This window comes from Diceros bicornis, chromosome 14 (genome assembly GCF_020826845.1).
Source record: "Diceros bicornis minor isolate mBicDic1 chromosome 14, mDicBic1.mat.cur, whole genome shotgun sequence".
Classification (NCBI taxonomy): domain Eukaryota; kingdom Metazoa; phylum Chordata; class Mammalia; order Perissodactyla; family Rhinocerotidae; genus Diceros; species Diceros bicornis.
Genome location: NC_080753.1, coordinates 11,190,417 through 11,213,416, shown reverse-complemented (window position 1 = coordinate 11,213,416; position 23,000 = coordinate 11,190,417). Strand labels below are relative to the sequence as shown.

The window sequence follows — 23,000 nt, the reverse complement described above, 5'->3', positions numbered from 1 at the left end:
ATCTGTGCCCAACTTCCTCTATTTTGTATGTGGGACGCCTGCCACAGCATGGCTTAATGAGCGGCGTATAAATCTGCACCCGGGGTTCGAACCTGCGAACCCTGGGCCGCTGAAGCGGAGTGTGCAACCTTAACCACTACACCACGGGGCTAGCCCCACCATTACATCTTTAAGGTAAATTTCCAGGAAAATTAATAACCTAAACATTTCACGTAAAATTTAACATATAATAAAACAAAGAAATTTAAATGACTGAATTCCTATCTTTGTGAAGATTTATCTATCTTCATATAAACAAGTTTAGTTTTGTCAATTGCGTATAGATGCATCTTTGTTTTACAAGATAGATTTTTTTCTCAAATTTTGTCAAAAATTAATAAAGTATTTTAAATACACCAAGAGAACTGAATCCATTCAGAAATATGCTTTCACATTATCATACATAGAAATATTAAATCTTATTTAGCCAGAGGAAGGTATTAAAAAGCACATATGGCCTAAAGGATGACAGGATGTCATACTTCTCTTTTCCTTTACCAATGTCACTAAAATTAATTGTTCTCCTCCAGTAGGTAACTTCTTACTACTACTTTCATATTCCTCTGTTTTATCAACCTGCATCATAGCCTCTATATCACTAGTTATCAAACTTTAGTTACCAGACTTACAAGGGGCAGCCATCAAAATACCCTTTCCTGGGCTTCAGTCTCTCTGATTCATCAAGATGGGCCCAGGAAATTGAATTTTAACAAGCATCTCTGGTGATTCTGATTAAGGTACTTTGTGGATCACGGTTGGAGGAACAGTGCTCTATATGAGGGGAAAAAAAGAAGAAGACTGTCTTAAAAATTATCTGTATTGGAGGTGTTAAGCTGGGGCAAGTCATTAGGAAGTTTTTAATTTGATTTATGATTATCTACCAATTACATTTTCATATAATCCATTTTATGCCTCTCTGCTTAAAAACTACGATATAGAGATTATTTTCCCACCAATCTTTAACCCTTGATCAAAATTCTCAGTACTCTGCCTTTTATGATTAACTTCACTTGTCTTTAATGGCTTTTAAAAGTCTTAACCCACCACAAGATTTTTATATACACCTTCGTAGAGTACGTTTCTTGAGTGAATTTTCTATTTTCCTAACTGGAGAATAAATGTACCATTTAAAACCACCTAGCACAATGTTTACACTCCATGATTGCTCAGCAAATATTAGCACCCATGTTTGCATCTCAGTCAGAATCTGTAACAATTCCAAAGCTCTCTAATGGAGGTTTCTCATTTTGTGTGATTAGTCATTCCATTTTTTAAATATTGTTCAGAAGTTTTTCATGTTTCACCTAAATCCATCAAGTGCTTTCTTTCTTTATGTAGACAGCAGAAAGGAAGAAAATTCTATCACAAAAAAGAAATTATTCATAGTTTTCAGAACTAATAAATCATCATAAGACTCCTTTGCCCTGATTTAATCTTAATATTCATTTATCAAATTACTCTTTATACTTCATTCATTTGGAAGACAGAGATTTTCATCGGAAAAGCCTAGTCCCTAGGTTTTAATAAAATTATTAAAAGAAATTTATATTCTAATATCCTGTGTGTAATTATTTCCATAGGATTAAATTCATTGCAAACAATTTGATTAGTCCATGACTTCTGGAATGTATTCATAAATAGTAGTCTACTCATGATTAATATAATCTTTTGTCAAAACGTACCTTGTGTTTTTTTTCCTACAACCTCCAAAGTGTGCATCTATGCCAAAAGCATTTCAAAGCCACAATCTTTTAAAGAAACAAAATTAAAACAGAGCATAAGCAGCTAACTATGACTACACTAGGCATATCTATTTCAAACAATGGAACACTTCAGTATTCAAAATTACAAAAATCATTTTTATAAACCATTTAGGTACCTAGAACTATTGGAAATCAATTACCTAATTATTAGATGCTTAACTGATTATCAAAAATAAAAAAGCATATTGATATAAACAAAATAAATATTTTCAAGAGGTCTTTCTCAGATCTTCCTTATCTGTGTTTTAACATCCCTTAAACACACCCAGAACATAAATGATTTTCTGGTGTTAATTCTCAGAGGTATCAAACATTTGCCTAGTGTTCAACGTGGTGACCACACTCAAGCACTTCGAAAATATTTCTTAAACATAAAAAACAAGAAAGAGATCTTTAGAATGAAATGATCTAGTTACCGAAGTGTGCACTCTGGATCACATAAAAAAAGTAGTTGTTTCCATGCTCATTAAAAGTAGGATGAATGTAAACCTTTTTCACTTCATCTGCTAAAACAGCAGTTTATATGGATCATGAACTCAGTATTAAAGTAAATATGCCTTGTCCGGAACAACACTGTTTTGTTAATTCTGTATTCTTCATGATTTGAAACTGGAGAATGTTATTTGGACTAATTCAAGAATCTCACATGAGTACCTCTTAGATCTCAAAGGTTTTTTAAGGAAAAGTATACAAAACCACCCCTGGGCCCCAGATAACTAAAGAATATATAATTTTCTTTTATTTGTTTATTTTTTGTGAGGAAGATCAGCCCTGAGCTAACATCCATGCTAATCCTCCTCTTTTTGCTGAGGAAGACCGGCTCTGAGCTAACATCTATTGCCAATCCTCGTCCTTTTTTTTTTCCCCAAAGCCCCATACATAGATAGTTGTATGTCATAGTTGCACATTGTTCTAGTTGCTGTATGTGGGACGCGGCCTCAGCATGGCCAGAGAAGTGGTGCATCGGCGCGCGCCTGGGATCCGAACCGGGGGCGCCAGTAGCCTAGCGTGTGCACTTAACCACTAAGCCACGGGGCCGGCCCCAAGAATACATAATTTTAAAGTCAAAGTCTTGAAAGCCTTGAAATCTAGACTCAATATCTTGTATAGATGGTGATGTCAGTTTCCTCACACCCATTCTTTTCACAGCAGAGATGGATAGTCAATCCCCCTGCCAGTGAGAATACTGAGCCTACATAAGCAACAATGAGATTCTATTTACTCAGAGGATGTTACCCATTCTGAGAATTAATCACGCATCATTTCACTTGTCCAATTGCATTTATTGCTCTTGTCATTTCAGGGCTCAATAAAGCCTCTTTCTTCAAATTATAAAGATATGAATAAAGAAGAAGAAAATTCAAATAAATATATTTTAATGCTTATCAATCTTACAATGACCATATATAAAAAGATTTCTTCAGAACAACAACAACAAAAATGATCAGTACCATAGGCACAGAGCTTCCAAATTTAAGATCCTCAATGTTGCTCTATAAAGATTTTGATGGTGGTCTGGCTTTACCATGCCAATGATAATAGGAAAGAATCAAACAGATCCATGATTAAACCTGGTGGGACTTTATTAACTACCTTGTATAGACTAAAGGCCAACATTTGCTTTGTAAAGTTAAAATATATATATAATATTTTCACAGTCATTACAATGCCAAATGCTATATTTGGGGAAACCAAAATGTTGTAGATATTGCTTACAAATTTAATCTTTCCTATATATAAATCAGCCATTTACATTATTTAATTTAGATAAAACCTACTTCAAAATGCATTCTAAGAGTAATTCTCAATCAGGTTTTAAAACATAACCTTGGAACTAGCAGAAGATTATTACAATAATAGATAAAACTGAATTTTCAAAATTTTCTGAATTGTTCAATGTGCGTAGCCTTCACACTAAAAGTCCTGTATGAGATTCTTAACAGCAGATATCAGGTTAAAGTTGTTTGACTCAACACATACCAAGGATGTGCCACTCCTGGTCCCTGAAAGATCAGTGCAAAAAAGTGTTACACATCTGTACAGAAGACTTTAAAAAGTTTACTATACAATTGCAAATCAAATAAGAACAACAGAACTAGTGGAGTTTTTTCCTCTTACCTTTCTTTTCAGGCTAAACAAAAAATGCAGTCAAGTGGGCAAACAAAGACACCTCCATATTACTGGTATAATAAGGTGGATTATTCCACATGGGAAACCACCATAGCAGTTCAACATTAACTTTCCCCAAGAATTTTATGCATGTCTTTGGCCTCTATGCATAAAAATGACATGTCAAATAATCACACCACAGAAAAGGTGATTAAACAAAAGACCTACTTGTCTCTTAAGTAAATGATGACTTGGACTGGCTCAGCATTTAACATTACACCATCAAGACAAGCATAACATGTGGTTAACAAGAATTCAAAAGGCATGAGGAAAGGAAATAGCAAAAGCCTCTACGAGCCAATGTCCTCAAATAGTACAGTGATCCCCATGTCTTCATCCCTGGAAAAATGATACAGCAAACACGTCCAGAATAAAAGATTTAAGATATCCTTAACTAAGAAATAGTTGCTCACCTCCATGGATCCAGAAAATGTGGCATCCTTTCTCTCATCCTCATGGAGCTCCTGGGATCTCAGCTCAGAGTGGAACACAAGTACTGCCCACAAATCTTTACCATGAGCTGTAGGCTCCCTGTGCATAATGGGCTGGCTGGTGTGCAAAGAACCACAAGCAAATGGCTCAAACTGCCCGGGGAAAATGTTACACTAAATCCAAGATGTAATCAGGATTGAGCACAAGAATAGCTATGACGAAGAAGCAAGGGAAACAAAGATAGTGCAGGAGATTTGGTCAGCGAGAACTGGCCAAAGCAAAGTAGCTGGTCAACATGATAATTTGGTCTAAAAGCTGATTTGGTCGAAAATGAATGTGTCCAGTTATCATTTTTCAACAACTAGTAAATTTGGTGAGCTGCCCCTGTTCTGCCGTGTCCCCAACTCCAGCTAACTGCCAAGATAAAATCAGAGGGATTTTGTGAGAACTTAGGAAAACACATTTCCAACAATTGAGAATTCCTTGAAGCAATCTGATTGTTCTTCATTCCTCGGCACAAAAATGAAAATGCAGTCTGACAAGCCTAACATCTTTTAAAAAGAAACACTGCAAGACACTCAGAAGCCAGGCTTAATTTCAGAAGGAAAATAAAATACAGACAAGCAAAAATGGAACATAACAAACATCAAAAACCATCCTGGGGGAAAAAGTAAGCAAAGTAACCAAAACATGATTAAACCATGTTTACCAGGAAGATCCTTTCTTATGCATATATATATTCATATAGTATATTTTTAAACTGTGGTTTATATACATAATACATTAAGTATCAGTCATTTAAGTTGTTCCAACTTTGCAATATGATGACTAGTACAGAGAAGACATATGGGCTAAAAGTTGCTAAATAGAAAAACTCAAAAACATAGAAAAATGAGAAGTGGACAAAAGTTTTTAAAAACACATTTAACAAAGTTTAACAAAATTGATGAATCTGAAAATGTTAGTGACTGAAGAGCCTTGCTTTTAACCAAATTGTTATTTAAACCTGTCTGTCTATTTGCTTTAAGCCCAAATGTTTTTGATGAATACATGTGCTACCAAGAGTTTGACAGGTATCAGTATGTACTCACATGACTTTTTATACAGGTTCATTATATAAATGATTGTTAAGGATTAGACTGGATGAAAAGCCCACACTGTACTAGTTTCTCATGGCTGCTGCAAAAGAAATTACTACAAACGTGGTAGCGTAAAGCAACAGAATTTTATTCTCCACAGTTTTGGAGGCCAGATATCTGAAGTCACAGTCTTGACAGGGCTGCACTCCCCCCAGAGGCTCTAGGGGAGAATCCATTCCTCGCTTCTTCCAACTCCTGGTAGCTGCCAGCATTCCTTGACTTGTAGCGTCATCACTCCAGTCTCAGCCACCATGTTCTCACGGTCTCCTCTGAGAAATTCAGCTCTGCTCTTAAGGCCTTTCAGCTAACTAGATCAGCCTCTCCCGAGATAGTCCAGGATAATTTCCCCATCACAAGAGCCTTAATTTAATCACAGCTGCAAAGATCTTTGTTCAAATAAGATAACATTTACAGGTTTCAGGTATTAGGATCTGATATCTTGGGGGGAAGCATATTTCAACCTACTACACTTAGTAGTCAGAGAAATTCTTCTAAAATTTTCTTGAGTCTGACCTACTATTTCTTATTAGAACTGTATTAGTCCTCATTTTTACATGTCTATTCTAATTACCCAAAGCACAGGCTTTCTATTTAAATGCCTTTGCTGTTACCTAGATACGTCCCATTTGAAAATATTTTAGGATTACCCTTAAGACTGAATTACTCTTAGGATTGACCAATACTAGCCTTTAAATTTCAAAGTATTGGCATGTAAATGCAATTGTACCTTAAAGCAATAATCATTTCCCAATGAAATATAGCTTTTGTCCTTAATTTGAATTCCAGGAGTTAGTGTTCATATTTATCAATCTGCTTAAAGGGATGAATCATCATCCAGTTGCTGTAAGCTGTGTTTAATTAGCTTTAAAGCATTTTTTCTAAGAGCTTTTGTCCTTCCAACTTAAGCTCCATTAATTTTCTTGGCTTCCACATTACAGAACAAATAAAGTGAACATGCCGTTTTTAGTGGGGCCAAATCATTCATTATAAATACTTAAAACCAGCATCCACATGCAACGGAAAAGTCTTCATTTCTTTGTCTCACCAAATATATAAACTTTCATTTTTTTCCTGTTTTCAAAGCTTTTCCACAAACGGTAAAGATCAATCTTCACAGGATGATATTTTTAACAACCAAGTTTTCATTAATCATCAAAATAACAGAATAGTTTGTAATAATATATGTTCTCAATTGGAAGAGAATAGAGACAAGAATTATATCTAGATAACATGGGCAAATTTTAGATGCTTGATCTATTAATTGCTTTGCTACCACAGTATGTTTCCTCTCTACCATTTAGCAGGAAAGAGAGAGGAGAGGGAGAGAAGGGGTAAGGGATGCTTTCTTGCCTTTCCTGATCTGTTACTATACGGTGGGGGAGGGGCTGAAGAGTCTCACTCGGTAACTCCCAGTTTTCTAACTGGCTGGTTTAGGAGGAGAGATTACATCTAAATAACCTCCAATATCCCTGGGTCATTATTCCCTGCCTCAGCACCTTGCTTGTCCTTTTCTAGAACTTGGTAATTTAGTTTTTTTTCTTTATCCTTTTATTGTCTATCTCCCCCACGAGGCTGTAAACCTCTCCGGGGCATCCCTGTGTTTCTCCCCTCACTAAACTCCATGCTTTACACATTCTAGGAATGCAATCAATGTTGGGAGGAAGGGAGAACAGAAAGAAAAGGTTGAAATCTGAAGGGCCCTGCTGCCTGGGATGGACATTTATGCTGGTGCAGAAGCTCTAAGCCTTAAAAAAGTAGGAGTGGGCAGGTGCAGATGTAAATCAGTGTCAGCTTGCGGCTGACAGTAAGGAACAGGCAGCCTGGGGAGAGAAAACATCCCCTTCAAGCCCTCTTCACTCCCTACTTATTCTTTTCTCTGTTTGGTTTTATTAACAGGATCGTAGTAGCAGTATTTTCAAAGTAAAGGTATGTTGCTTATATTGTATTATGGTTTACATAGACTTGCCGGTCAGCGTGCCCTTTATAACATTGTTTCTATGGAAAAATGAGTCACAAATTCCAGTAACTGACTCGCAAACATTAAGAACACAATCCACTCAAATTATAACCGGGCTCTCATGTCCATTGTCTCTTATTTTCCTCTTCCTGTTCTTCCTTCTCTCTTCTCTTCCCTTTCAGCTTTCTCTCTCCTTCTCACTTCTCTGTCTTCCCCTCCCCAACGCCTATCCCTGTTTGTGTGCATACACGTGTCATGCACACACACACACATTTACATTATTTCTGAAACAAGAACATAAACAAACACACCTAGTCGCACATCCAGTTACCAAGTCCTAGAATTCTCCTTTAATAAAAAATTATGGGTCAGATATATTCAGCTCATACCATCCCTATTGAATTATCTTCATTCCAATTAACATTCTAGTTAAGGCCTTATTCACCCATGCCTGGTCTGTCAAAACAGCTAGTTAATTAGTGTTCCGATTCCAGTCTCTTCTCCTTTCCATCCATTCTGCATATAACACTAGCTTATAACTGTCTCTAAAGCACTTCTTTTTATCATGTTACTTTTCTTTTTTACAAACTTCAATGGCAAGTGAATAAAGTTTACTTTCCAAATTCATAGTCAAGGATCTCCATATGAGGACCCTAACCACCTTCTCCACTTTACTTCCTACCACCCATCAAGGACCCTTCACTGCAGCCCTAGGACCTCATTAACATCATTTCATTATTTCTTGGGCCCACCCTTAACCATCCCACCTGTGGGTCTTCATTGATATTAGTTCTCTCTCTTGTCTTCTTTTCATTCCCAGTCATCCTTGCATGACCAGATCTATCCCCAAATCCTTGGTAAAAACTTCTCAGTCACCTCATGATACAAGACTCCTTTCCTCTACTTCTCCAGCACTTAGGATAACCCCACACATTTGTGCAATGTTTTCACATTTCCTATGTAAGCCTCACAACAACCCTATGGAGTAGGCATTATAAGTACGTACACTTTTCAGATGAAGAGAAAGGTTTTCAGAGATGTTATTTATCTAAGCTCATACAGCTGGAATATGGCAGAGACTACCTTCAAACCTTGGACTTCTGACTCCATGTTAAATTCATGTTTGGCATTTACTATAAAATGTCCCAGATTGGTAATTATTTGTATCAATTTTTGCTGATTTTCAAACTCGATTATAAGCTCCTTGAAGCAGTCCTTATGTAGAGAACTTGCCCCAGTGCATCATAATATACAAGATGAGAATTCAATGAATATTTGATTGAGTGATTCTAAGGATAGTTGAATTCCCCACCCCCTTAAAGAAGCCTCAGTGATTCCTCTCTCCTTCTTACCCCCAATATTTAGATTCTGAGCACCCAACTGAACACTTTGTGATAAACTGCAATATACCATGGCTATGATTTAATTTCTTGACTTCATTCCCCCCAAAACAAATTGCAACTTCCCTGAAGATAACTACCTTGGACGAATAAAACCTGCTGGTATTTAAATGTTGGCCAATGTTGGCCATGAGTTGTACGAATAAAAGGTGGGGAAATTATTTCCAAAACTCATCTGAAGTTGAGTCATCTAGCATGCTTTCTAAAAATACATATATCCAGGATTCAAATTCAGTACCTTCTCAATCATATATTTTACTCCAATTTTTATTGAACACATGATCCCAGAGAGCATACTACCAAACAATGAACAAGCGACAAGGTGACATTGACTAAAGGCTTAGCAAAAGACGATGTTATTTGTGTTAACCACTTGCTTGTGTGGGCATGAGTGCTTGTGACTGTAATTCATACCACACATAAATCTCCTGCTAACAAAATTCTTCCTGGTTTGCAAAAGAGGACTAAATATTTTAATATTTTACAGCATTCTAGAATGAGCTTCAACATCTGCCAAATCTGGAAGTCACTGAACAAGAAGAGGGCAACTAGGAGGAGAACTTAAATAGTCAAAGGATTTCATGACGGAAAAGAACTTCATCCTTTGGAACGGAATCGAGAAGGTACTCACAGGCTCTCCCCGTGATCCATCCTGCCCCGGCGCCCCTGGAGGTCCTGCTTCTCCCTTTTAATGATAAAAAGAAAGAGAATTCCATTTTCAGGTATGCTTACTAAAATAATACTATATATTATAACATCACATATTAAAGCACATTAGATACAAACAGAAAAATAAAAATTTTTTCTGGATTATTGATATTAACTTTTCCTGACATCAAATAACTTATTCCGAAATTCACAAAGTGACTATATAAATATCAAATCTACACAGGACAGCACATAACTGAGTTAAGTTATAAAATAACTGTGGTACTGTATACTCATTCATATGAGAATAGAACATCATTCTTACCTTCAAAGTAAATGTGAGCAAGGTTTATATCAATTCTTTTCATATTTATTTTTACTTTAAAGTTGATCATCTTATTGGACCTAATTCGACCTTGCCTCCCAAAAGTTGTATTTTAAAACCAAAATAAAGCTTTCATTAAGAACGGAGTTATTTATACATTATTACTTGAAATTATTTGGCACTTTAGTATCTACATATTTAAAATAAACATCTAGAATGTATATTTGTAGGTAGCTGTCAAAATTATAATAGTTTTCAATTATATATCTTTAAATTACTTTGCTCAAATTATTTAAGCATCTTATTTTATATCCACCTTTTAGCATCCTAAAAGTTTTCCCCAAATGAATCAATTACTAGCGTACACAAAAGTATCTGACACTATATTTCCTAACAATAAATATTAGCTGAATTTAATCCTAAAATGTATAATATCCACAGATCAATACAGCTATTAAACTGCACAGACAATAATAAAGAGCAGTGGGGGAGAGCCTCTTGAAATACACAGACACACCTTCAAACATTTAGCCTTTTTGAAACCTAACAGTCATTAAGAGCCTTGATTTTGTTTCTGTTTAGCAAAGTGCTGGGTCATAACAAGTCAAGTTCTTTGCAAACAATTATTCCACACTTGTTGCATACCAGAGAGAACATTTCTTCCTACACGAGAGCAAGAGAGAAAGTAAAACAAAAGCATTTTTCTGGTAAATACCTCAAATATCTGAGTTGAAATAGGTTTAAGGGGAAAGAGTCTCAGAATATATGCACTGAAGCATATGCCAACACTGTTTTCCACAGATTCACATTCTAATGATTTTCCAAAAACTGTAGAAAATGAACCACAGAGGGAAAAACCAATAAAACTTGGCTAACATAGCACTTAGAAAAAAATTCAACCATATCACATTATATAAACATTGATTCTCCTCCTTTTATGAATTCTTGCATTTCATCAGCACAGTGAAATACCAACTAAAGCCAAATATTTCATCTGTTCCAATTTTATTTGCAAACACTAGATGACAGTTGAGGATAGAAGGAACAAAGTAGGTTTTCCTATAAATTAACCAAATTAGGGGGAGGGGAGGTCTGTTCACCCAATGGTTCTACAGAAAAGCTTATGAAAATATCAAAGAGAAACAAAGAAGTATGTTAGATCCCCAAAAGCTATAGTTTAAAAAGTCTCACCAGGGCCAGCCCCATGGCCTAGTGGTTAAGTTGAGTATGCTTTGCTTCGGCAGCCCAGGTTTGGTTCCCGAGCATGGACCTACACCACTCGTTGGTGGCCATGCTGAGGCAGCAACCCACATACAAAATAGATCAAGATTCACACGATGTTAGCTCAGGGCTAATCTTCCTCAAGCAAAAAGAGGAAGATTGGCAACAGATGTGAGCTCAGGGCAACCCTCCCTCAGCAAAAAATTTTTAAAAGTCTGACCAATTAGAGAAAAGGGACATGTCAGGTCATAATACAACAGGGAAATAATGCAGTAACTATACCTGAACACAACACTCATGTCAATAGTCAGGAGCCATACAAGTCAGCGGTTCTCAAGTGTGGCCCCCTCACCAGCCAGATCAGCTTCACTTGGGAACTTCTTCAAAATACAAAATTTCAGGCCCTACTGCAGACCTACTGGATCAGAAACTTTGGGTGGGGGAGCCCAGCAATCTGTTTAATAGGTCTCCAGCTAATTTTGATAATTTGAAAACCATGGCACAGCTCTAAGTCATTAGGCCACTTCCCCTCACTCCAGGTACCATCGTATGTGACTTGTTAAGCAAATGTGTACTTGAGATCTTCTGTGTATAAAATAAAGGGGGGAGGGCAGTTGTCAAATACATAGTAGAAACAACTAACTTGGGATTACATGACCACTTTGGTTGGTAAAAAATCTCTCCTTTTACTTCTCTGACCATTGACCCAATCTTATTATTTTATCATAATTAGGAGGAGATTTTTTAAAAACGAATGAACCATCAGCAAGGTTTATCAATAATGAAGTCCCACAATCATTTGAGGATTTAGTTTATTCTTATTTTTGCTACTTCTTGTTAGCACAGATAGTCAGAATGATACAGAATTACATGAACAAAATATCACCTATTCTTTATAATCCACAGGAGCGATGATTTTACCTGTATCAGATGTATCTGGAGGGTTTGTTAGACTGCAGATTGTGGACCCCACTCCAGAGTTTCTGACTCAATAGGTCTGAGGTAGATCCCAAGAATTTGCATTTCTAACAAGTTCCCAGGAGGTGCAGAAACTGCTGGTCTTGGGACCACACTTTGAAAACCACTGCTCTAGGCCAGATCTCAAGAGAGATTTACACACCCTTCCCGCTCTTACCAATCCCTCTCTGGGTGAACTACAAGGTATTGTATAGCTTCAACTGGCACTGAGTTTTATGATGGCCAGGTTGATCAGCAGGTGTCTTATTTATGTAGGCGTTGTTTTCCTGACTTGCACATTCTTTAAAGGCAGGAAACACTTTAAAGGCAGGAAACATATCTTACTTGAGTCTTTCTTGTCACCTAGAATACTTAAAATAGTGCTGAACATAATGTAAGACTATCTGTAAGACAACATGTTCCCTTCTTTACAACTATTGGAGCATATCATGGAAGGAGGAATGGACTATTTATTCTTAAATGCTGGATTTTGAGAGGATAAAAGAAATGGGAAAAACATTTGTGGATAGGCATATGCTTTTGGAATATCATACAGGTTAGTTACCACAAGATGATGGCAAGTAATCTTTACGTAAGAATGTTCTCTTTATTCTTTTAATAATGGTTCATTGGAAGATGAAAGGATGATTTCTGGTTATTTTTCATAAAACAACCAAATGCAATACACAACTAGACTATGAAATTCAGTACTGGTAACCAGAACTTAACCTGATCACCTGTTTTCTTTCACGGCCTGGAGACCCTGTCTATTTGGCTGGGGGAAAAAGGCATACAGTATGCCTCTACCTCTAATTTATCACTTTGCTATTCTGTTATTAACCTCCTTCTTGGTATAAAATAATTGAGAAAATGTCATGCTAAACATTATTCCTCAATCCAATTTCTATAGCTAATGTCAAAGATGATTTATTCTACAACAAACCAGTTATTTTAATAAAAGGAAATTTAACCAAAAACAGACATATGAAACTTGCATTGCATGCGTATTTCCTTGCATGCTGTGGTCTTTGGTACTTACCCACAGAAAATAAAAGGATGGAGAGGAATTTAGTTTGCGGCCATAGCAACCCTCAAAATCAGGTGGAAGGTGTGTGACCATTAAAATATAATTTAATCTTGAGGAAGATCCTTACTTTGTTATTAAACAATTTATTTTGACTTTGATCTTACTGCACGGTTTATTCTGCGTATGTAAACAAATCTCTAGCATGCTAGAGAGGATATAGAAGACGTAAGACTGGGGAAGCTTCTCTTGGCTGACCAAACAGACAAACAAGAAGTTTGGAAGGCATCATACCTAGAGGGAATCACCCGAACTGGGCCTGGAAAAATTCTAGCTCTGCCATGTAACTGCACTTTTCGGTAAACTCTTTAATCTCTTTTAATCTGATTTTAATGTCTAAATGACATTAATACTCCCAACTTCATAGATTTTTCTTTTTAGGAAAATAAAATAAGAGCCTTAGTGAAAGTGCCTTGCACAGCTCTAGGCACAGAAGGAAAGACCCATAAAAGTTAGCTACTCCACTGCCACCAAAAACGTTGGGGTTTTAACAATCTCTTATTCTTATGATTTGTTTTAGGCCACATTCTTTTCAAATAATCTGTTATTTTTATATTTGTACTGCTATGGCTTGACATTATAATTTAGGCAAAATAAGTCTTCTAAAAAATAAGGTCAATTTTTATTTTAATCTAGTTAAAATGTCATATAAACAGTGGAGTCAATAGTTTCATCACCACTTTCTATATTTGGGAAAGATTATTTGGATATTTCAACAATTTGGTGAAAGAAATTTTCATTGGTTATTAAATTATGGCTACATGATCTTGGACAAATGACTTAGTCTCTCATCCCTCAGTTTCCTCATTTGTAAAAGGGTAAAATTTTTTTTTTTTTTTTTTGTGAGAAGATCAGCCCTGTGCTAACATCTGCCAATCCTCCTCTTTTTTTGCCAAGGAAGACTGGCCGTGGGCTAACATCCGTGCCCATCTTGCTCCACTTTATATGGGATGCCACCACAGCATGGCTTGCCAAGCAGTGTGTCGGTGTGCGCCCAGGATCCAAACTGGCGAACCCCAGGCCACTGCAGCAGAGCGCGCGCACTTAACCGCTTGTGCCACCAGGCCAGCCCCCTAAAATTGTTTTTACTTGTAACTCATAATGATTTATAAGATTAACGTGAGAATGCACATAAAGTGCTGAGAAGGGAGCCTAGCACATAGTAAGCATCCAATAAATTATGTCTTTTGTTATAATCTGTCCTCTCCTGTGTTCACTTCTTTTCATATCCAGTTTAAACATCACCTTTCAGTATTTCAACTGCCCTCTAACTAAAACTCTTACTCCTTTACCTCACCATTCATCCACTGCACTTGGTTATGCAAACGCCAATAATGAGCAAGTCAAACTGAAAGCCTCCTCCAGCCCATGCTTGGGCTTCTAAGTAGGGCTATGGGAGCGAAAAAAATAGTACCATTGGGCCAGCCCCGCTGCCTAGTGGTTAAGTTCGGTGCACTCCGCTTCGATGGCCTGGGTTAGGTTCCTGGGCATGGACCTACACCACTCATTTCGGGCCATGCTGTGGCGCAACTCACATACAAAATACAGGAAGATTGGCACCGACGCTAGCTCAGGGTGAATCCTCCTCAAGCAAAAAGAGGAAGATTGGCAACAGACGTTAGCTCAGGGCCAATCTTCCTCACACGCACAAAAAAATAGTTCCATAGTCATACAGATTATAACTTCCAGCTTCAACAAGAGTTCAATGAAGCTTCTGGATTTCCTTGACCTCCTCGTTGTCACATTTTCCACACAGCTATATAAAAAGTTCTAGAATCAACAAAAACTGCCTTTTCCCCTCCTTTCTCAACAGATGACAATTCCCACTTCCTTAGAGAAAACAGGTCAAAGATCCTGCCACCAAACATACATATTTCCCTGCATTTGCATCTATCCATTGCTAGCTTGTTTGTTTTTACACTGAAACAGGTGTCCTTCTTAAAACCTAAGATAATCCCATCCAACTCTGTTCAGTCTCCCCTGCCTTCCCCTCTCCAAATGAGATGGAGCTCCTTATCTGGATCTAACTACTTGCCTGACATCTACTCCCAGGTGTGCCACAGGAATTTTTTTTTTTTTTTTCGGTGAGGAAGATTCTCCCTGAGCTAACATCCGTTGCCAATCTTCCTCTTTTTTTTTGCTTGAGGAAGATTAGCCTTGAGCTAACATCTGTGCCAGTCTTCCTCTACTTTGTATGTGGGACACCGCCACAGCATGGCTGATGAGTGGAGTAGGTCCACACCTGGCATCCAAACCCGTGAACCTAGGCTGCCAAAGCGGAGCACACAGAACTTTAACCACTTGGCCATGGGGACAGCCCCAGGAATCTTAAATGAACTTTATACTTCTCACTTCTCCACGTCTCCAACAATAGACATACTAAACTCTTCCCAATAAATCATTCCATTAATTAAAGAAACATCTAATTTCACTAGACCTTAAAAAGGAGACACTCTAGCACTAAGAAGCCTAGTAAGCCACTCAACTTTTACAACTCTGCCTATTATTGTAGATCTAAATATATATAAGACATTTGAAACTGAAAAAGAATTGGCAGACAATATCCAAACAAAACTACTAAAAGAAAAAACAGAAAATGAGAATCAAAACATTTCAGTAAATTTCCCTCACACAAAAATAAACATGAAGCAGAAGAAAACTGCAACAAAACGCTGTAACCTAGATCAACGTTATACAGGTCGTTTCAGGTGTAAAAAAGGAAGATATGAAATAAGAATTAATTCAGGGGAAAAAAAGACAAAATCATCACAGATATTATGATTAAATTACTAGAAAACAAGGGAGAATAGATTTAACTTAAAATTTTAAAAGGCTTTGAGGAGAAAACGAAACATAACCAATAAAAATGAAATTTTAAAAAAGATAAAAAGGATCAAAAAGTGACAGAGGTAGAAGACAGTCAAGGAAGTTGCAACATATCTATAACTGGAGTCCTTAGATATAAACCAAAACAATACAAACAGAACTTCTATTTAAAACTACAATCCAAGAGAACATTCCAGAATTAAAAGAAGACCTGAATCTACCGGTAACTGGAATTCTTAATTCTGAGACATAAGTTATGCTATTAGACTTTAAACATTAAGGGGTTTTTTTTGACCCCCTGGGCTTCCATACAAAAAGACAAAGCCACTTACAAAGGAAAGACAATTAGGTTGGCATCAGCAATATACATGACAGCAGTGCAGTAACATTTCAAAGAAATTCAAAGAAAAACAGTGACAAGGGGTGAGACAAGGGTTTATAATAACGGTGACAAGAGAGCGACAGCCAAGCTGTCATTCAAGTAACAAGAATATAGAAAACCATGTTAAAATACAAGAATTCAGAGAATACTGTATTCACAAGGAATATACTGGAGGAGAAGCTTCATCAAACCCAAATGACGAGTATGGAATATTGGTAAAGGGACTGGTGATGAACGCTGAATATATTTAATTGCAGATTTGAAACAAGGTGGAGAAAGAGTGGAAAAATAGTTTATAAATATTATATGATCTGAAAAAGTAGAAGTAATATTATTAAACAAATAAGAAGAGAAGGAGGAAGGAAAGGGGAAAATAGAATAAATTAATTGCCACAGAGATGAAAGGGTATCATTTAAAGTTAACAAAACAAACAATCAATGCCTAAGTAAGGCAAAGGGGGACTAAAGGAATTCTGAAATGTATTTTTATAGACTACTAAAGGTATTAGTATAAAACCATTAGTAGTTAACACAGATTATGGTATACTTGAAAGTTGTTACGAGAGTAGATTCTAAGAGTTCTTATCACAAGGAAAAAAATTTCTTTCTCTTTTTTTTTTTTTTGTATCTATATGAGATGATGGATGTTAACCAAACTTAATGTGGTAATCATTTCACAACATGTGTGAGTCAAATCATTATGCTGTAGACCTTAAACTTATAGAGTGCTGTATGTCAATTATCTCAATAAAACTGGAAGAAAAAAAGCCCCCTAGAAAAAAAATACATAAATCTTACTAAATCCTAAAGAAAATGAAAGCAAAAAAGAAAAAACAACAGACCACATTGAGAAAGAAGCCTAGTAAGTATAGCATAATGCACATAGTAAGTATAACAAACTTATAACACAGCATTATAAGAGGTAAGACCAAACCTATCAGTCAATGAATAAAAATACACTTAATCTCTTTAAAAAAATTCAGATCACTTTAAAAAGCGAAGACCAACTCTACGCTTGATATGAGAGAAACAATTCAAACAAAAGTGATTCAGAAAGCTTAAGCTAAAGAATAGGAGGATGGGCAAAGGTATAACAAATAAAAATAATCAGAGAGCAGGGATGTAATCCTGACGTAAGACAAGGTAAAATTCAAGATAAAAACTATTGAAGGAGACAAAAAATGACATTTATAATGGTGAAGCAACAATTCAAAATGAAGATGTAACAGCTGTGAATATCTATGCGACGAATAACATAAAAACCACCTTCATAAAACAGAAGGTGGAAGCAAAAGTAGATAAAAACACACTAAGAAGCCACTAACACATCACTCTCTGTCCAAGACAAGTGAAGCAAATCAAAAATTAGGTATACAGAAAATCTAAACAAGAGATTCAGTAAAGTAGATCCTATGAATGTATGTTGAGTTTCACACTCTCAAAATAGAGATTTACCTTCTCATAGGTGCAGGGAACAATCCTGAAAGTTGAACATATGATAAGTCAAAGAAAAATATTCAATAAATCCCATAAGGAAGAAATTATACAAATGACATTCATAAAACCAGAAATTGACAAGAGAATCAAAACAAAAGGCCTTTCAACCTAAAAAATTTTTTAATCTTTTAAACAACTCTTAGGAAAAAGAGAAATAAAACCAAAATTGCAGAATTCTTAAAAAATAGTATTAACGGAAACATTGCACAATAAAATCGAGGAGATATAATTGAAGCACTAATCAGAAAAATGTAATTTAAATACTAAGAGCAAAAAATGGTAAAAGAATGAAAATAAGTGAATTCAACTCCCAATTGTAAAATCTAGAAAAAATTTAGGAGAAAAGAAAGGAGGAAAGAAGTAATACAGATAAAAGTAAAACAAACAGAAAAATCAATGAAGTTAATTAAATTACAAGGTTGGATCTTTGAATAAAAACCAACATAATAGAGAAACCAAAAGCTCACATAATCAAACAAAAAAAGTAGAAAGCATAAATATTTAAAGTAATGACAGAGAGAATAATCATCGAAACAGAGAAAACTTTTTTAAAAATCATGAGAGAAATTTGCACAATTCTATACAAGTCACTTGAAAAATCTAGATGGAACGGCTGATTTCCTAAGAGAATAAATTTTACTGTTATTGACTCTATGAGAGACAGGATGCTTAAGTCAGCCAGTTTTCATGTAAGAAATAAGAGAAAGTTATCAAGGAACTACTCAACAAAAAAAAGCACCATGCCCAGATGACAAACGAAAAGATGAGGAAAAACCCTGTGGTGTTTGATTTCAATTGAAACTAGCAATAATAAATTATTATTACAAAATATATAACATCAGGAATGAAAAATGGGACATTAAAAATCCTACATTAAAAGGAGAATAATAATGCAATATTCTAAATAAAATATACCAACAAACTTGAAGATTAAATAAAATGGACAAATTCCTTGAAAGGCACAAATCACCCATACTTACTCAGGAAGAAAGAGAAATTCTAAATAGCCCGATATTTAGTAAAGGAATTTAATTAGTAATTAAAATCCTCCTCACCCCTACAAAGCCCATGTCCAGATTGCTTCACTGGTAAATTCTACCAAATAAGGAAGAAAAGGTACCAATTCTACACAAAGTCTTTCAGAAAATAGAAGCTAGTATTACCTTGATACCAAAGCCATATAAAAATATCATAAAAAAAGAAAACTGCTGATCTATATCCCTCATGAACATAAACACAATGTCCTTAATAAAATATTTCCAAATCGAATCCAGCAATATACAAAAAGAATAACATAAGATGACCAATTGGGGTCTATTCCAATAATGTAAGATCAGTGCAACATACAAAAATCAATTAATGTTATACATCATATTAAGGAAATAAGGGAAAAAAACAATACAATCAACTCAATACACGCAGAAAAAGTTTTTGACAAAATTTAACACCTAATCTTCACTAAAAAGAGAAAAAACTCTCTGGGCTGGCCCCGTGGCTTAGCGGTTAAGTGTGCGCACTCCGATACTGGCGGCCTGAGTTCGGATCCCCGGAGCGCACCAACGCACCGCTTGTCTGGCCACGCTGAGGCCGCATCCCACATACAGCAACTAAAAGGATGTGCAGCTATGACGTACAACTATCTACTGGGGTTTTGGGGGGAAAAAAATTTAAAAAAAAAAAAAAGAGAAAAAACTCTCAAAAGAGTAGTAATAAAAAGGAATTTCTTCAACCTGATGAAAGATGTCTATGTAAAACCAACAACAAATACTTACTGGTGAAAGACTGAATGCTCTCTACCTAAGATCAGACACAAGGCAAGAATGCACATTGTCACCATTTCTATTCAATATTGTATTGGAGACCCTGGTCAGTGCAATAAAACTAATAAAATAAATAAAAGTTATATAAATTAGTACAGAAGAAGAAAATCATCTTTATTTGCAGACAATATGATCATTCATGCAGAATAACCTAAAGAATTTACAAAGAAAGTTGCGGGAACCAATAACTGAATTTAGCAACATTGAAGGATATAAGATCAACACACTAAAACTAATTGTATTTTTCACATGCTAGCAACAACAACAAAAATTTTTTTAATCTATTCACAAGAGTATTAAAAAAAATAAAATACTTGGGTATGAATTTAACAAAAGACATACAAGATCTGTACACTGAAAACTACAAAACATTGCTGAGATAAATTAAAGAAAACCTACGTAAGTGAAATGATATACCATGTTCACGGATTGGAAGACTCAATATCGTTACAACTACAATTCTCCCCCAATAAATGTAAAGATATGTATATACTCTCTCCTCTAAGAGTTGGAGCTTAATCCCACCCTCCACCCCTCCATCTTGAGTAGGGGTTGGACTTGGTGACTCACTTCCAAAGAGAAGGTGGAAAGAAAAAAGTAATAACTTCACAGTGGAGAAACCTGACAAATACTACCATAACCAAGGGATCAAGGTTAATATAACCAATGATAAGCCATGTGGATAGTATATACTCTCTGATATAATGAAAAGGGCACTTCACCTCTGTGTTATCCTCCCCCAATACAAAAAAACCATAATTCCAATCTAATCATGAGGAAAACATCAGACAAACCGAAATTGAGTGATATTCTATGAAATACCTAATCAACCCTCTTCGAAACTGGCTAAGTCATGAAAAACAAGACTGATAAATTATCACAGATTAGAGGAAACTAAGGAGACACGATTAAAAAAAATGCAATGTCATATATCCTGGATTGGATCCTGGAACAGGAAAAGGACATTAGTGGAAAAACTAATGAAACCCAAATAAAGTATAGAGTTCAGTTTACAGAAATGTGCCAATATTGATTTCGCAGTCTTGACAAAATATTATAGTAATATAAGACATTAACATCAGGAGAAACTGGGTAAAGCATACAAGGGAACTCTCTCAAATATATCTACAACTTTTTTGTAAATTTAAAATTATTCCAAACTAAAAAGTTTATTTAACAAACCCAAGACAGCTTTCTGTAAAAATTTCCAGACTGATACTAAAGCTTATACGGACTTTATAGGTAACTAGACTATCCATTACAATTTAAAAAAAGAAAAACAAGTTTAGATACTGACACTACCTGATTTCAAGACTTATTTTAAAGTTATGGTAATCAGGAGAGTGTGTTGTTGATGAAAGGACAGAGGTATAGATTAGCGGAACAGAATAGAGGGTCCAAAAATAGTTTCACAAATATATTGATCAATTGAAATTTGGCAAAAATGCTCATGTAATTCAATGCGAAATGACAGTCTTTTCAATAAATGGTGCTGGAATAACTGGGTCTCCAAATAGAAAAAAAAAAAAAATGAACCTTGACTTTTACCTCACACCATACATAGAAATTAAAATCATCAAAATGAATCATAGACCTAAATTTGTAAGCTAAGATGATAAAATTTTAGAGAGTATAATGTTCTAAATATGTGTTTGGAAAAGTTAAATTTTTTTTCTTTTAGAAGAAAAGGTAGGAGAAAATCTTATAACCTGAAGTTAGGGAAAGATTCTTAAATAGGACACAAAAGGCATGAACCATAAAAAAGTTTAAGAAATTGGACTTCATCCAGATTAAAAACTTTTTCCTTTCAAAACACACACCATTAAGAAAATGAAAAGGCAATCCAAAGACTGGAAGAAAATACTTGCAAACACATATCTGATAAAGGACTTATATCCAGAATATATAAAGAACTCTTCCAACTCATTAATAAGAAGACAAACAACCCAATTTTTTTAAATGGTCAAATGTTTTGAATAGACACTTCACAAAAGTACACATACAAATGGCCAACAAGGCCATCAAAAGATGTCAACACTGTCAGTCATCAGAGAAGGCAAAATTAAAACCACAATGAGATAAACATTACGCACCAACTAAAATAGCTAAAATATAAAAAAAGGTGATAACATTCACTGTTGGCAGGATGTGATAAAACTGGAATTCTCCGGAATTACTGATGGAAATAGAGAAGAATGCAACCACTTTGGAAAATAGTTTGGTAGTTTTTTAAGAAGTTAAATATACACTCCCCATACAGTTCAGTGATTCTACTAGGTATCAATCCAAGAGAAATGAAAATATGTCCAACTCGGATGTGTATGAGAATATTCATATCAACATTATTCATAAATGCCAAATATAGGAAACAATTCAAATGTTCATCAACTAATGAATGAAAAAACCAACTGTCATATATCCAATGACTAAATACTGTATGATTATATTTAATTGAAATTATAAGACTGGCAAAACTATAGTGACAGAAAGCAGACTCTCCATAATTGCGCGAGACAATTCATTCGAATGAATGAATCTCAATGTCTCTCTCTCTCTCTCTCTCTCTCTCTATATATATATATACACGTAAAATATATACACACACAAAAATATAAATATTTATATATTTGATATATATGATACATACAAATATATTTTTATATTTGACATATATATTATAAATACTATATATAAGCACACAAACACACACACACGTCCGTGCATCCTATTGGTTTTGTTTCCCTAGAGAACCCTAACATATGACCAAATGCAATGCACAAATCTTGATAGTATCCAGGTGTTTAGAACAATAGCTATTTAGGACATTTTTTGTACAATTGAAAAAATTTGAATACGGGCTCATATTAGAAAACATTATTGTATTGATATTAAATCTCTTGGGTGTCATAATAGAATATAAATAATTCTTAGGAGATACAGCTTAAGGGTTGAGGAGAGAAATGCACAGTGTCTACAATTTACTTCCCAGTAGTTTGACAAAAAAAAATTATGGAAATAAATATTCATATATTTATGTAATTCAATTTTCTGTAGGATTTAAAAACTTTAAAACAGAAAGCTAGATAGGAAGAAGAAAATAGGTTTTAAAAAGGTCAGAAAAAAATCAAGTATGATTCATTATTCAAAGATTCCAAAAAGGAAATATAAACTGGAATATTCAGACAAAAGAATATTATTCAGTACTAAAAGGAAATGAGCTTTCAAGCCACGAAAAGACATGGAGGAACCTTAAAAGCATATTACTAAGTTAAAGAAGCCAATCTGAAAAGACTACATACTGTATGATTCCAACTATATGACATTCTGGAAAAGTAAATACT

At 35.2% G+C, this 23,000-nt stretch overlaps 1 protein-coding gene across 1 annotated transcript in view; it reads right to left on the bottom strand.

Moving 5' to 3' along the window:
* The window catches only part of COL21A1 (collagen type XXI alpha 1 chain), a 135,659-nt gene that overhangs the window by 29,792 nt on the left and 82,867 nt on the right, over positions 1 to 23,000 (bottom strand). Inside the window, exon 17 of the mRNA XM_058554129.1 lies at positions 9,531 to 9,584. Coding sequence (XP_058410112.1) covers positions 9,531 to 9,584 — 54 coding nt within the window. The remainder of the gene's footprint in view (positions 1 to 9,530; positions 9,585 to 23,000) is intronic.